Source organism: Salmo salar, chromosome 14 (assembly GCF_965601325.2).
Source record: "Salmo salar chromosome 14, fSalSal1, whole genome shotgun sequence".
Lineage (NCBI taxonomy): Eukaryota > Metazoa > Chordata > Actinopteri > Salmoniformes > Salmonidae > Salmo > Salmo salar.
The window spans coordinates 49222881-49237174 of NC_138304.1; the positions used below are offsets into that span (position 1 = coordinate 49222881).

General features: G+C 40.4%; 1 protein-coding gene across 2 annotated transcripts; it reads right to left on the reverse strand.

Annotated features, from left to right (window-relative positions):
* Positions 1-9061: 9061 nt before the first annotated feature.
* crj1a (Crystallin J1A) lies at positions 9062-13921 on the reverse strand. Of its 2 annotated transcripts, NM_001141570.1 has the most exon segments (11): positions 9071-9425; positions 10234-10373; positions 10588-10601; positions 10604-10665; positions 10868-10983; positions 11831-11987; positions 12098-12190; positions 12473-12571; positions 12748-12924; positions 13382-13448; positions 13787-13853. In NM_001141570.1, coding segments are annotated over 9 exon segments (834 nt in total). In that variant the 5' UTR covers positions 13787-13853; the 3' UTR covers positions 9071-9425; positions 10234-10324.
* Between the last annotated feature and the right edge of the window lie 373 nt (positions 13922-14294).

Consider the following 14294-nt stretch of genomic DNA (forward strand, 5'->3'; position numbering starts at 1 on the left):
TATCCCTTGTGATGGTGGACTTATTACTCAGCAAACAGTTTTTCATACCATTAAAATATTGTAATTTGTACCATATTGTATTCTGGGATTCCAACAACAACAAAGCGGGGCACCCCAACAATGGGGTCATTTTTGGGGGGTAAACAGCTGTGGGATGAGGCTGGAGAAATGTAACTACTTTCAAATTCACAGACAACGATGGATTCAAGGACTTACCATCCATAACATCAAAATGATCGTTTGACAGTGGAAGTAATTTGCCTATTCCTATTTGCTATAGCCTACTTCAGTAAATATGTTAAATACAGAACGCAAGAGGATTGTAGGCCAGACAGAGCCAGAGAATTCCACCAAAGCTAAATGTCCAGTCAGTAACCATGGTTTCTCTCTCTGTCGGATGCATGGGCCTTAGACTATATTTTTCATAACGGACACTCCTTAACTATCGTCTGTCTGTATTCCCGTCTCTCTCCATTCGATAGGCTATGAATATGACGTTGGGCTATAGGCTACACTTTTTTTTTAAATCGATTTTATGAATAGCTTTCTCCCGATCAAACAATGAATGTAATTCCATCTTAAAAAGTTATTTGAAAAGCCCCCCCAAAAATCTATAAGGTAGCCATGAGAGAGAATAAACAATCTCAATAACCTGTAAAAAAAATAAAAAAAATCTAATGACAAGTTGAATCAAGTTATAGCTTATTAAGAAAGAAATGATCCGTGCGGGCTGGGAAAATCCCTCCATGCAAAGCTGAAAACCAAACAGCCAATAACCTATCGTCCTACTAGGCTAATCATAAAAGCTTTAAGAGAAGTTAAAGGAGTTATGGATCATATTTTTTGCATTGTAATTTCATAAATGTTCCTTAATATATCTACAGTAATAGCAGAATGATAGTTTCACAATATTTTTTTTTAACACAAAATATTTTGGGCATACACAAAATTGCATTCTAATGGTTCAGCCTTCTTATTGGTCAACAAAAGACGGACTGTGTCTTGTTCTCAAATTGACTTGGGCCAGCAAATCTCGTTGTTCTCAAATTGACTTGGCCCAGCAAATCTCGTTGTCAAATTGACTGGGGTGAGCAAAGGGTAAGCATCAAACATGTAGAAATCACTCTGCCCCAGTTAATTTGAAAACAAGATAATTTCTGTCCCTAGTCAATTTGACAAAAACAGATTTGCTGGCCCCAGTCAATTTGACAACAACAGATTTGCTGGCCCCAGTCAATTTGACAAAAAGAGGTGGTCTGTTGTTGAATTGTTACATGTAGTACCTTTAAAGGTAAAGTGAACCTTTAAAGTTATGAACAGTAGCTTACTTCCCAAATGTTCAAGCATAAGAAGGTGCTATCCTAAAGTGCTATAGCATAAGCATAGGCCATTCTCAATCAGAGCTTTATGAGAGATATAACAAATACTATTATTTATTTACTATTATTTAATGAGGCAAATAACACAGCTGTTATCAATTTCTGAGGACGGTAGACTGCTTCTATCCAGCCCATGTTGTATAACCTAAAAGCTAAGTTATGCTTGATCAGAAAATGGGGTTGGAGGCTTTTTATGGAGGGTGCGATGCAATTGCTGAGCCTCCGGATGTATGCAGAGGTCAAATTGAGCTCCATACCGCATCGCCTTGCGACTCCCAAATTTCTTAACAATGCGGAAGGGCTCTGTATAGCTCCGCATTGACGTGATTGGTTGACGGTAGCTGGGGCAGCAGGTCCTGTATAAACACAAACACACTTCCTTGACAACTTCCTTCACAACAGCTCTGCGCTGCTCCGCGAAGCGCAATAAGTATGAATGTCCTGACTTCAGCGTAAATGCTGCACGGCCAATGCAGACGTCAGATTGACCATGCAGCGCCTTTTATTCACTACTGTCAGACCGTTCCTCATCACTGTCACTGATCCATCATGTGTACGCCACACAGGCATTGGGAGAATCTCAATTGCATAACCTCTCGCGTCCTCTCTCCTCGCTTCCTTCTCATAAACCCATTGGAGAAGGTCAGAGGGGCGGGATCTTCGCTGGCTTTCTCATCCAATGGGGTTTTGAGAAGGAGGCAAAGTGAGAGGTCGCGAGGAGAAGGCAATTGAGATTCTCCCAGACACACACACACACACACACACACGCACACGCACACAACCACACACACGCACACAACCACACACACACACACACAACCACACACACACACACACCTGTTCCATACTGAAGCTCCTCCATCAGAAAGGAATATTAGAAAATATTTGACAGAATTTAGCCTCTGCCCAGGCTTTCAACAACATCACATTTCGTCATGATTCGTCCAGCTGTAGCACTCTAGTTCGCTGTTTTTATGTATTATTATTGGCCAATAGGGGGCGATACAATCATATCACAATGTTTAAATGGTACATAATCATGATAGGACAAAGGTTGACATCGCCCCAACCCATATATTAAATAACTTTACATAAATAGGAAATTCATCTCTGAATGAAATTCACAAAATAACAGAAACACTGCCAAATGCAACACAATTCAGTATTTCAATCTCATCCATGAACACACTAAGAACATTCACATAATATTCCAGTCTAGTATAGAAATCGCCTTCATTTTATGAAGACAGCATCGGCAAGACACCAGTTCAAAAGGTTTATAATAGAACCAGTGTATTACCGTAAAACCAGCACAACTACATTCAGCATCTCCCTTAAACCACGAGATGACATATTATCCCTTTTATACAATTATACAGTCTGATACATTGACTGCAATATGTATTACTAAAAAGTTGTTTGAATATTGACCACGCATACCTGAGATTCACTGGAGGGCACCCCTTTATGGGGTTAGCTATCTTAGCTCCAGAGCTTGATTGGCTTCATTGCATTCTGGTCAAATGTATTCATTTGTTACCGATAAACATGTTAAAGAATGTCACACCATGTTCCCGAACACCTTATACATTCTCAACAACTTTCGGTTTGGACAAATAAAGGAATCTTTACCTGAAATGCAGTGGAAAAAGTAAGAACATGAGAATGACTCAAATACATCAAGTGACAGTTCAGAACTCACTTGCCAGTCCAACACAATAGAGCGCCCTGCTGTGTCCTGACTCCTTATTGTAACTCAATCTACTGCAGAACACACAGTATGCCTGACTGCAAAGGAATGAATATACTCAGTCCAGCAAAATAAGAAAAGGTTTCACTTGAATATCCGTTACTTTGAGTTCTACCACAAATAACCCGCTAAACATATGCATAACCATGATACCAATTGAAAGGGAACACTTTGGAGAATGTGAGAATTCTCCGAACAAAGTTCTCAGGAAACAACAGACCGGATTTTTGCATGATCTATGGCCAGATTTCATCCAACCTTTTTATGCAAGTAAAATACATGTCGGATAAGAAAATGTCATGTAAGGCAGGATGGAAACATGTTGTTTTTCTTCAAATGTAGACAAAGCTAAATATGATAGACATGGTGGGATCTTTTTGTGTCCGTAAAATTAATTATGCAAGAAATGTTGGACTCACGCGATGACACGTGGTATCGATCCTCCCACTATGACTCGTCGGGAAAGCGTGCAGTTTATTAGGCTACAGATTATATAAATGATGATCATATTCACAGGGTGGTAAAGGTGCAAGGCGATGAGCTTAATGCTCCTTTCCGATGCTTGGCTGCCGTTTGACAAATAAAAAGAATCTCGCTCTTTTGTCCATAATAGTCTCATCATGTAGGCCAGTGGTTCCCAACCAGAGGCAGAGCGTACTTCGGAAGACTCATGAGACCATAGGCCTAACAGTAAAATATACATGAGGAGGCACTTCAAGGGTACTGGTGGTACAGTAACTGAACAAGGTTTTGCAAACACTGATGTAGGCTATAGCCGCACTGTATCTGCGAGCTGTTGGCTAGAGCGCAGGTGTCTACACCGGAGTGGGCACACCCTATATAATGCAACATTTTCTGTGAGGGAAACGCATGTTGTAACCGCAAAAGGTATTTTTATGTGCACTACCTCATCACGCACATATTTTTTCACGCAACAACTCAATTTGATGGGAACATCTCTGGTGGGAAAATGTGCATGTTGTTTTTATGAATATTTTTTTAATATTAGCATGAAAATGTATTGCCAATTGGATGAAAACCTGGCTCATTTTGTTACAGATTATGCACACAATAATCTCTTGTGGACAGATTATGGCAGAGTTCCCCAACAAAGGATTTAAAAAATAATAGTACATAATTTGTTGGACATAAAAGACTGTACAAACACCAGCAAATGTGCTCCATGTGATTTTAATTTTGGAAATATGTTCCAAAGTATTCCCACGCATATTAGAGAAATATACAGCGCTTTCAATTTGTATTCATACCCCTTGTCACCTTGGTAAGAATATATTTTGGTGTATAGTGTATATTTGGCCTTGTCTTGCTGACAGGTTAATTTGTCTCCTAGTGTCTGTTGGAAAGCAGTCTGAACCAGGTTTTCCTCTAGGATTTTGCCTGTGCTCAGCTCTATTCCGTTTTGTTTTATCATTAAAAAACTCCCTAGCGCCCTTTTGGATGGTGGTATAAAAAATAAAACAAAGTGTATAGCCTACACGCTGGGTGAAAAGGGTCCATATCAAAGGATATCTTTACCTGACAAGTATTTTATATTCTAGACCAGTTTTTGTGGATATGCACCATATCCAGACTGTCTTTTAGATATACACTACCGGTCAAAAGTTTTAGAACACCTACTTATTCAAGGGTTTTTCTTTATTTGTACTGTTTTCTACATTGTAGAGTAATAATGAAGACATCAAAACTAATAAATAACACACATGGAATCATGTAGTAACCAAAGAAGTGTTAAACAAATCAAAATATATTTTATATTTGAGATTCTTTCAAATAAATAGCCACCCTTTGCCTTGATGACAGCTTTGCACACACTTGGCATTCTTTTCACAACACAAAACACTTTTCACAACACATTCGGTGTGTTCCCTCAGGCCACTACTCTACCATCACATATCTACAATACACAATCCACGTGAACGTGTGTGTAGGGTGCGTTTCTTGATGTGGAATAGAGTTCCATTTGGTCATGGCTCTATGTAGTACTGTGCGCCTCTCATAGTCTGTTCTGGACTTGGGGATTGTGAAGAGACCTCTGGTGGCATGTCTTGTGGGGTATGAATGGATGTTCTAGCTGTGTGCTAGTCGTTTAAACAGACAGCTTGGTACATTCAGCTTGTCAACACCTCTTACAAAAATAAGTAATGAAGTTAATCTCTCCTCCACATTGTGCCTTAGAGATTGACATGCATGTTATTAACGTTAGCTCTCTGTGTACATTTAAGGGCCAGCCATGCTGCCCTGTTCTGAGTCAACTGCAATTTTCCCAAGTCCCTCTTTGTGTCACCTGACCACGACTGAACAGTAGTCCAGGTGTGACAAAACCAGGGCCTGTAGGACCTGCCTTGCTGACAGTGTTGTTAAGAAGGCAGAGTAACACTTTATTATGGACAGACTTCTCCCCATCTTAATTACTGTTGTATCAACTTATAATAACCAATGACACTTAAGCTCTATAGGAGAAAGCCCTGCCTCCAGCTGTTTGCTTAGAAATTCTAGGGAAGAATAATGAAAAAGAATAATTAAATGAATTAAAAATCAACTTATTTCTATCGTAGGTAAAGAATCCAAGTAGTACATCTCTCCACAATAGTGTAAAATCTTCATAAATGTGTTGAATTATAAATCTACTGATGTCTTGCCACAGTTTTCTTACATGAATACAATGCCAAAAAAGATGCAACACTGTTTCTGGGTGGTCATTACAAAAGGTATAATTTGAGTTTATATTTTTCTTAAACTTCTTCATTTAGTGGTTGGCAGGATAATATGTATGAATAATTTTAAAGGAAACTTCCTTCATTTTGTTAACAAGTAGGTACTATGTGTGTTTTATCTTCTATTGGTTGCCCTCCACAGATGATGTCATGAAAAGCTTCCCAGCGTGCAACAAAAGGGGAACGGCTTAAAACAGTAAAATGGCTGAATTGAGAAGTGATAAGAGAAATAAAATGTATGAATAAAAATTGCTCTCTGTGGTCCTATTCTGTGAGCTTGTGTGGCCTAACACTGAGGTTGAGCCGTTGTTGCTCTTAGATGTTTCCACTTCAGAATAACAGCCCTTACAGTTGACCGGGGGACAGCTCCAGCAGGGCAGAAATTTGACGAAGTGACTCGTTGGAAAGGTGGCATCCTATGACGGTGCCACGTTGAAAGTCACTTAGCTCTTCAGTAAGGGCCATTCTACTGCCAATGTTTGTCTATGGAGATTGCATGGCTGTGTGCTCGATTTTATACATCTGTCAGCAACGGGTGTGGCTGAAATAGCTGAATCCACTCATTTGAAAGGGGTGTCCACATACTTTTGTATATATAGTGTATGTGACACATATTGTTACGGATGTGTTGTGACATACAAAGGACATAACACGTAATAAACATTTGAACACTATGCATCACACTGTAGATACCCGAGGGGCATACTACAGAGCAGAGGATCAATGAGTCAGCCAGCTCACTTTGACAAACAACCAGAAATAACTTATTCATTTTCTAGTTCATTAAGAATGCTGAACTTACATATGTGTTTTTGGTTGTAGACCATGCCCATTTCAGACAGTTGATAGGCTAGAAAGACTCTTGCAATGCGGGTGTGTGTATGTGTGTGTGTGTGTGTGAGGGTGTGTAGGAATGTGTTATTATCATGGTCAGTGAATGATAGTTTTACTTTGGAGGTTGCTCCGTATTTACCTTCATTTACCTCCGTATTTACCTTCATTGTAATATACCCTCCGCCTTTTAATGCTCCTCCTTCCCTGTCCTCTGACCAGACTGGTATGATACCCATTAACCTTTATGTACTATCCCCAACCTCAACGTTCCGGCTGTCTGTCCCTGAGTTAAAGCCCTCAGGGCCCAGGACCAATCCCCAGGTATCAAACCTCTGGGTTGTCAGGAAGCTGCTGTCTCTCTTCACTGCATTTCACGCTGGTCAGATCTTCCACACTGGTCAGACAGGATGAGATGTGGGTTAACTTTGTTTGGGTCCAGAATCACAGAAGCTGAACAGACAGAACTAGAGATTAGAACTGGTCGTGACATCAGGACTGACACCAGGACAGAGGGAAAACATGTAATTGATTTGAACTTTAATGCTTTTAAACAATATACATATTGATCTATAAAAAGAAATGTTTTTACAGCAACATATTTTGTTTGTTAATAGATTATTTAAAGAATATCATGGTACATGTTTGTCTAAATGCGTTTTTTGGTAAGAAAATATAATATAACCTTTATTTAACTTATTTAACTTGCTGGGCCAATTGTTCACGGCCGGTTGTGATACAGCCTGGATTCGAACCCGGGGGTCTGTAGTGACGCCTCTAGCACTGAGATGCAGTGCCTTAGACCGCTGCGCCACTCAGGAGCCGAGCTCTGTTGTGTTAAATAGATAAATAAAGGAAATTGTTCATCAAGGTAAGTAAAATTACTTGTTGTATTTCACAATCCTGAGACCAGCTGTGGATCTGGCAGTGTGAAACGGGCTCTGAAAGAACATTAAGGAGTCAGTGCTGCTGCGGGGTTGGGTTCAGAACCACAGAGTCAAGAGAGACAGGAGGTAGATCACTGACCTTTTCACTGTGGTCTTGTAGTTCTGCAGGGGGACAAAATTGTAAATGAATACAAAATTCTATTCCTTAAATCAAATCAGTCACAATAATTGCTACTTATTACAGAGATAATAATCACATTTATAAAGCGCTTTTAATCACACAAGAATAATCTCAAAGTGCATAAAATAAAATATCTAGTAGGAAGGGTTGGCCTGACAAAAAAGCCTGCTTTAATAGCCCCAACTGTCTAAGTCTTAATAAGGCCTGCTTTAAAAGCCCCAACTGTCTGAGTCTTCAGGCCTGCTTTAAAAGCCCCAACCGTGAGTCTCAAAGCCTGCTTTAAAAGCCCCAACCGTCTTGAGATTTAAGGCCTGCTTTAAAAGCTCCAACTGTCTGAGTCTTAAGGTCTGCTTTAAAAGCCCCAACCGTTTGAACAGCCCTGAGTTTGTCAGGAAGGGAGTTCCAACGGTGTGGTGCGTGGGAGGAGCCAGGTCCTAGGGCCATGTAGGTCACTCTGGATAAGAGCGTCTGCTAAATGACTTCAATGTAAATGGAGCAGTTTGACTTGGGTTGAACATAGGGTGGGTGGAGGTTCATAGGGGGAGAGTAGGTCTGACAGGTAGGCTGGTTCAATTCCATTTAGGGATTCGTAGACAAGGAGAATTGTTGAACACTGTTTTAGATGAGCTGTAATTTGACCCCAAATACTGCATTTCCAAAAATCGATTCTGGAGAAAAATGAATGAATGAAAAAGCTTTTCTGCGTCAGATGTGGTGAGTGTCTTAGGCGGGAGAAAAAAAAATCCCATGTTAAATAAAATACATGAATTAACATGAGAACATGGCGTACTCTTTCTGCAGTTCATTGGGTAACTCATATCATTGCAATGGTGTTTTTCTTTTAAATATTTTTTTTATTTAATCTTTATTTAACCTTTGGCTGCGTGTGTGTGTGTGTGCATGCAACCACGCGTGCTCGCAAATTCAACTTGTGTGTATGAGTTCAGAGATTGGAATGGACAGTGTCCAGGAAGGGTGGTTTTGGCAAAAATGTTCTTGTTTAAGAAATTTAGGAATGTTCTGGGAATGTTCTCTAAACATTAGGAAAAATAACATGGTTTAATCTCAGACAGACTACAGTGTAATCCTGTGGTAAGGAGTTGTGGTCATAGACTGACTGAACAGACTGGGCTTTAGGCCAGTGCATATCTAATGGAGGGAGCATTTTAACCTACATTTCACCTCACGTTAAAACCCACTTTTACTAGACCTTTCTTTAGGCATCTGCATCATCTTCACGTTACTCCACGAGCATCTCTCCTAGCCATCATGGGATATACAAACATCAAGTCACCGAGTAAGTGTTTATAAGGATGGCTTTATTATAGAAATGCCTTCATTGAAAATAACAAGTGGAAACATCTTCATACAACATGCTGTGAGTCAACAGAATCATGAGCATCCAGTTCCAAAACCCACTAGTTTAGGCTGGGACCTTCATTTAATGTTCTGTCAAAGTGCACCAGTCACTGAAGATAGTGGGAACGGGTGGTCGTAAGGTTACATTACATATGTGGTCATCTAGAATGTGAATATAAATGGTCAGAAGTAGTTGGATTACATTTGGTGATAACGTTCAGTCACTTTTTTGCCATGTTCCAGGAGAGAGTTGTACCGTAGTGTCTTGGTCTTCCATGAGTTAGGGATGCCTTGAAGCCCAATCTGTACGGATAAAAACATTTAATAAAAACATTAGTAATATAATTTTTTTAGATCATAAAAAAAAAAAAAACATCTAACCATAATGAAATTTGTATTTAATATGGAGTCCCGAGTTTTTCATGACCATACGTGACTTGAACAGGAACACCTCTGGGCCCTAGTCTTTCCCAGCCAAGTCATAAACATGGCCTGGTCAGAAACTCCTGACCCGAGGACATCAGATTATACAGAAGAGATCCATTACAGGTATGCCCCCGAGTTCACCAGGTAAAACTCTGTTTAATAGTGTCCATAGTTACCTGACCAGCTAAAGCCCTGTTTAATAGTGTCCATAGTTACCTGACCAGGTAAAGCCCAGTTTGATAGTGTCCATAGTTACCTGACCAGGTACAGCCCTGTTTAATAGTGTCCATAGTTACCTGACCAGCTAAAGCCCTGTTTAATAGTGTCCATAGTTACCTGACCAGGTAAAGCCCTGTTTGATAGTGTCCATAGTTACAGTACCTGATCAGGTAAAGCCCTGTTTGATAGTGTCCATAGTTACCTGAGTCACATCAGCAAGTCACCAAACATCCAGAAGAGATCCACAGTTAGTTAGGTCCAAGTTATATAGTGTTCCATACCAGAGCCCTGATACATTTTTCATTGTAGTCATTTAGCAGATGCTCTTGCCCAGAGCGACTTACACGTTGGGCATTCATCTTAAAAGGGGTAACTAAGCATTTATTTTTTCTTCGATAAGTAACTATTAGCAAAGTCAGTGGTAAATAAGAAAAAGACTAGTGTAAGTGTTAAGTGTCCATAGTACCTGAGCCCCTAGACAGGCACCGATAAATGAGCTCCTGCTGCAGGTGCATCCTCCGCAGACCATGGTGTCTCTGATAGCCTGATCAAACTCCTTAGCCGTCAGAACCCCATGCAGCGCCGCTTGGAACGAACCAGGCAAACCTAAAGAGATTGAGACCATACAGTAGAATAGAAAACATCAGCCACAATACACAACCCGATCACTTAAACGCAACTGACAGACTGAGACCAAAGACAAGGTTGGACAACCATAGATTAATTCTGTTTATATTTCATATTCCCCACATAACAAAAAAAAAAGTAACATCAAACAGGTTCAATTAAAAGTGAATGAGTGTTAGATGACATAGCTGACCACAGCTGTTGGGGAACACACTGGGGATCAGATCCTGGTGAGCTTTGGACAGATTCTCCCTCACCTGGTAAATGTGGCCTAAAACAAGAGTAGAATTGAGAAGAAATGTGTTAGATCATTACATATCTATTCTAATAGAATTACTTTTTTTTTTTTCTTGGTAACTATTCATACAGGATGCATGAATAGTTTAGTAGTGGACGAATGCACACTTTAAGAGAAAGGACAGATTATTGGGACACAGGGCAGGGTGGGCCTCCCAGTCAAGTGAGTCACATACCAACCACAGCTTTGTCCAGGTCCTGTGGCTGTTTCCTGTTCGGGTCAGTGAGCTGATCAAGCACAGAATCCAGGACCTTCTCATCAGGACCATTCAGGATGAAATGCTCTAGGATCCTGGAACAGAAAGAAGGAAAAAGCCATTTGGGTTTTAAATGAATAACCAGAGTTATTGAGTCTGTAATGTTGTGTTTTGCTCAATAAATAACCAGTTATTGGGTCTGTAATGTTGTGTTTTGCTCTGTGAATAACCAGAGTTACTGGGTCTGTAATGTTGTGTTTTGCTCTGTGAATAACCAGAGTTACTGGGTCTGTAATATTGTGTTTTGCTCAATAAATAACCAGTTATTGGGTCTGTAATGTTGTGTTTTGCTCAACAAATAACCAGTTATTGGGTCTGTAATGTTGTGTTTTGCTCTGTGTATAACCAGAGTTAATGGGTCTGTAATGTTGTGTTTTGCTCTGTGTATAACCAGAGTTACTGGGTCTGTAATGTTGTGTTTTGCTCAACAAATAACCAGTTATTGGGTCTGTAATGTTGTGTTTTGCTCTGTGTATAACCAGAGTTATTGGCTCTGTAATGATGTGCGCAATAAATAACCAGTTATGTTGTGTTTTGCTCTGTGTATAACCAGAGTTACTGGGCCTGTAATGTTGTGTTTTGCTCTGTGTATAACCAGAGTTACTGGGTCTGTAATGTTGTGTTTTGCAATGTTGAAACGTCAGGCATCTGTTCGCATCCTGTACAATGGAGTGCTCCAACTCCTTTCTATCTCTACCTAGTCCGTTTGGAAGTTTTTCTTGGTAAGTCCTTCACATGATTTCTGTCATTGTTGTTGAGCACCCCCCCTTTCCTTTATTTACTGAAGCGCGAAGGCCCACCTGAACTCAGAGCTCTTGTGATCACCATGTCATGATACCTGTACATACTGTACAGTATGTTTCCTTTCTACAGGAAACTGACCTTGCTGCTGCCAGTGTCTCAGCCACACACGCGTCATTGTTCTGTGTGACTCGGACAGCCTCCTCTACCTTCTCCAGCATGTCAGGCTTCCCAGCATACAACGCCACGATCGGAGCCAGCTTTGCTATCCCATCCGGCTGAAAGTCTGTCTCACATCCTAGAAGAAGACCAGAGAGACATTATGCAAAATTAGAGCTGGTAAGGCTTTATTTTACCTATATCACTTATGTATAGTATACACATAATGTTGTTTTTATTAGTGTTTACCTGTTTCTTCCTTGCCTGCGTCCATGTTTTTCATGAAGCTCTTTATACTTCCATGTCGCCATGGTCCCTCAATGGGCAGCTGGGGTCTGGGTCCTTACACGACACACAATGCAACACATTCAGCTTGTTGACAATCATTAACATGCATGGTTGTGGGCCAGTTTCCCCTGACATAGGGGAAGGGGTGAGGTTAGGGTAAAGTAAGAGTTAAGGCTAGGGATCTGCTGGTGAGATATCCATAGCCTAAAAAAAAACGAAAAAACAAACACATGTTGTCATGTTTGTTTTATTTTAGATGCAACTATATTTATCCACTACGTCATCCTGAATGGAGTGTATTCATTCCTTTCAGCCTTCATCATCAGGTTTCCTTACCACTCCTATCCCTGTACGGGTCATTGACAGGGGTGTCATACTCTGACCTGGGCCCAAAGAAGTTATACGTCCTCTTTCTCAGATCATTGACGTTCAGACCTGAACAAATGGGAGAAAGAAAAAAATAAAAATAACAACGAGGTCTGAATCTATGAAGATGCTGTGTAGCTAAAGGAATAATTTTGAGGTTATCTTAATAAGATAACAGTTAGTTAAGAAAGTTGCATATTGTGCCACACTATAAGATAACAGACAACACTGGAACAGTTGACTACCTCCACATTCAGACAGTGATTCCAGCAACACGAAGGCCTGGTCCCCGTAGCAGCTCTGGTTACCCGTGTCACGGTGGTAGAAAGGGTTGGCTGACTTAGGCCTGAACTCAGGTGTAGGGGCCTCATTCAGGAAGCCATCCAGTTTATCCAGGTCGTACACCCAGTGCAGGGGCTGGGCTGGGATGGGATTGACAGTCAGAGTGACCTCATGTCATGAGGGGAAGCTGATGGCCAAAGTAAATGTCTGTTTATTATGTGTATCTTTTATTATCCTTAAAAATTGCTGGGCTAGATGGGATGGTGCAGGGTTTTCAACATTATTTCACAGAGTTAATACACGCTGATGCTGAATACAATGATGCCATTTTATGTTTTAAATCATACAAATTAGGTCTAGGCTACTTGTGAGCACTTATCCATGTTTGCCTCTGGGAAGAGACCATGTGATGGGAGCTCTATAAACCAAATTCCAACAACATAGAAAATCTGTACAAAAAAATAAAAAATAAAAAACTGCACCCCATTTACAGGCTGAAACTATAGCACCTAGAGTTGGTCAATAAGAACTCCCTATTTATACAAAAAGTCAAGCTATTTATACAGTAATGCCAACGATATGTATTACAGTTATTACCTGCTGCGTCGGCTACAGCTGATCCAATGATGGCTCCTAGAGCTCTGTCAGCCAGAGACATGGCCATCTGGGGAAAAACACACGTCAACCTAGGATCAATCCAATCTGGCATTATTCATGTCTATTCGATATATGACGTTGGAATCTATGGCTTTAGGACATTTACTTTACATCTACTATAGCACCGTGACTAGAATAGTGACAGTGCTATAATAGCCTATCTACCAATAGGCTAAATACGATTCAATGGGGCAGAAATAGATACAGGCAACAGTCTACAGACGATTCAATGGGGGCAGAAACAGATACAGGCTACAATCGCTGGATACATTTTGGTTTGCTGAAGACAAACCAAAATGATTGTCATAGAATGATTGTCATAGAATATATATATATATGTCTTACCTTGGAAACCTCCTCAGATTGTTCTAGATACAGGGCCTATTTACACCATAAAGCTGTCTGACGTTATAAAATAATAACTTCAGCCGTTCTGTCATTGGACAGACTCAATGAGAATCCACATTTGCGTAAAAGCCACTCCTCCTTACGCCATGCGTCTCTAGACTTCACATTAAGTGCGCGCGTGGCGCATACACTTCCATTGATCTATACAAAATATTGATAGCCCAAATTATAACATCATCACGTGTCTGACTATCTAGATGATTTGTAGATTCATACATTTACGCAGTAGAACGAAGACCCGGTAAAGCGAAAAGGCAACCCGACATACCACCGCCATTGCTCCAGATTCCAGAGTACAATATTCAGTGATTGGTCCTGCTGTGTGAGCTAAACGCTTTCATTGGTCAGCTGTGTGTTGAGGCGGGACTCGAGATATTATAGGAGGCGGGCGAGACATAGGCTGTAGCACCACCACCAAAAAAAAAAATATATATATATTATATAA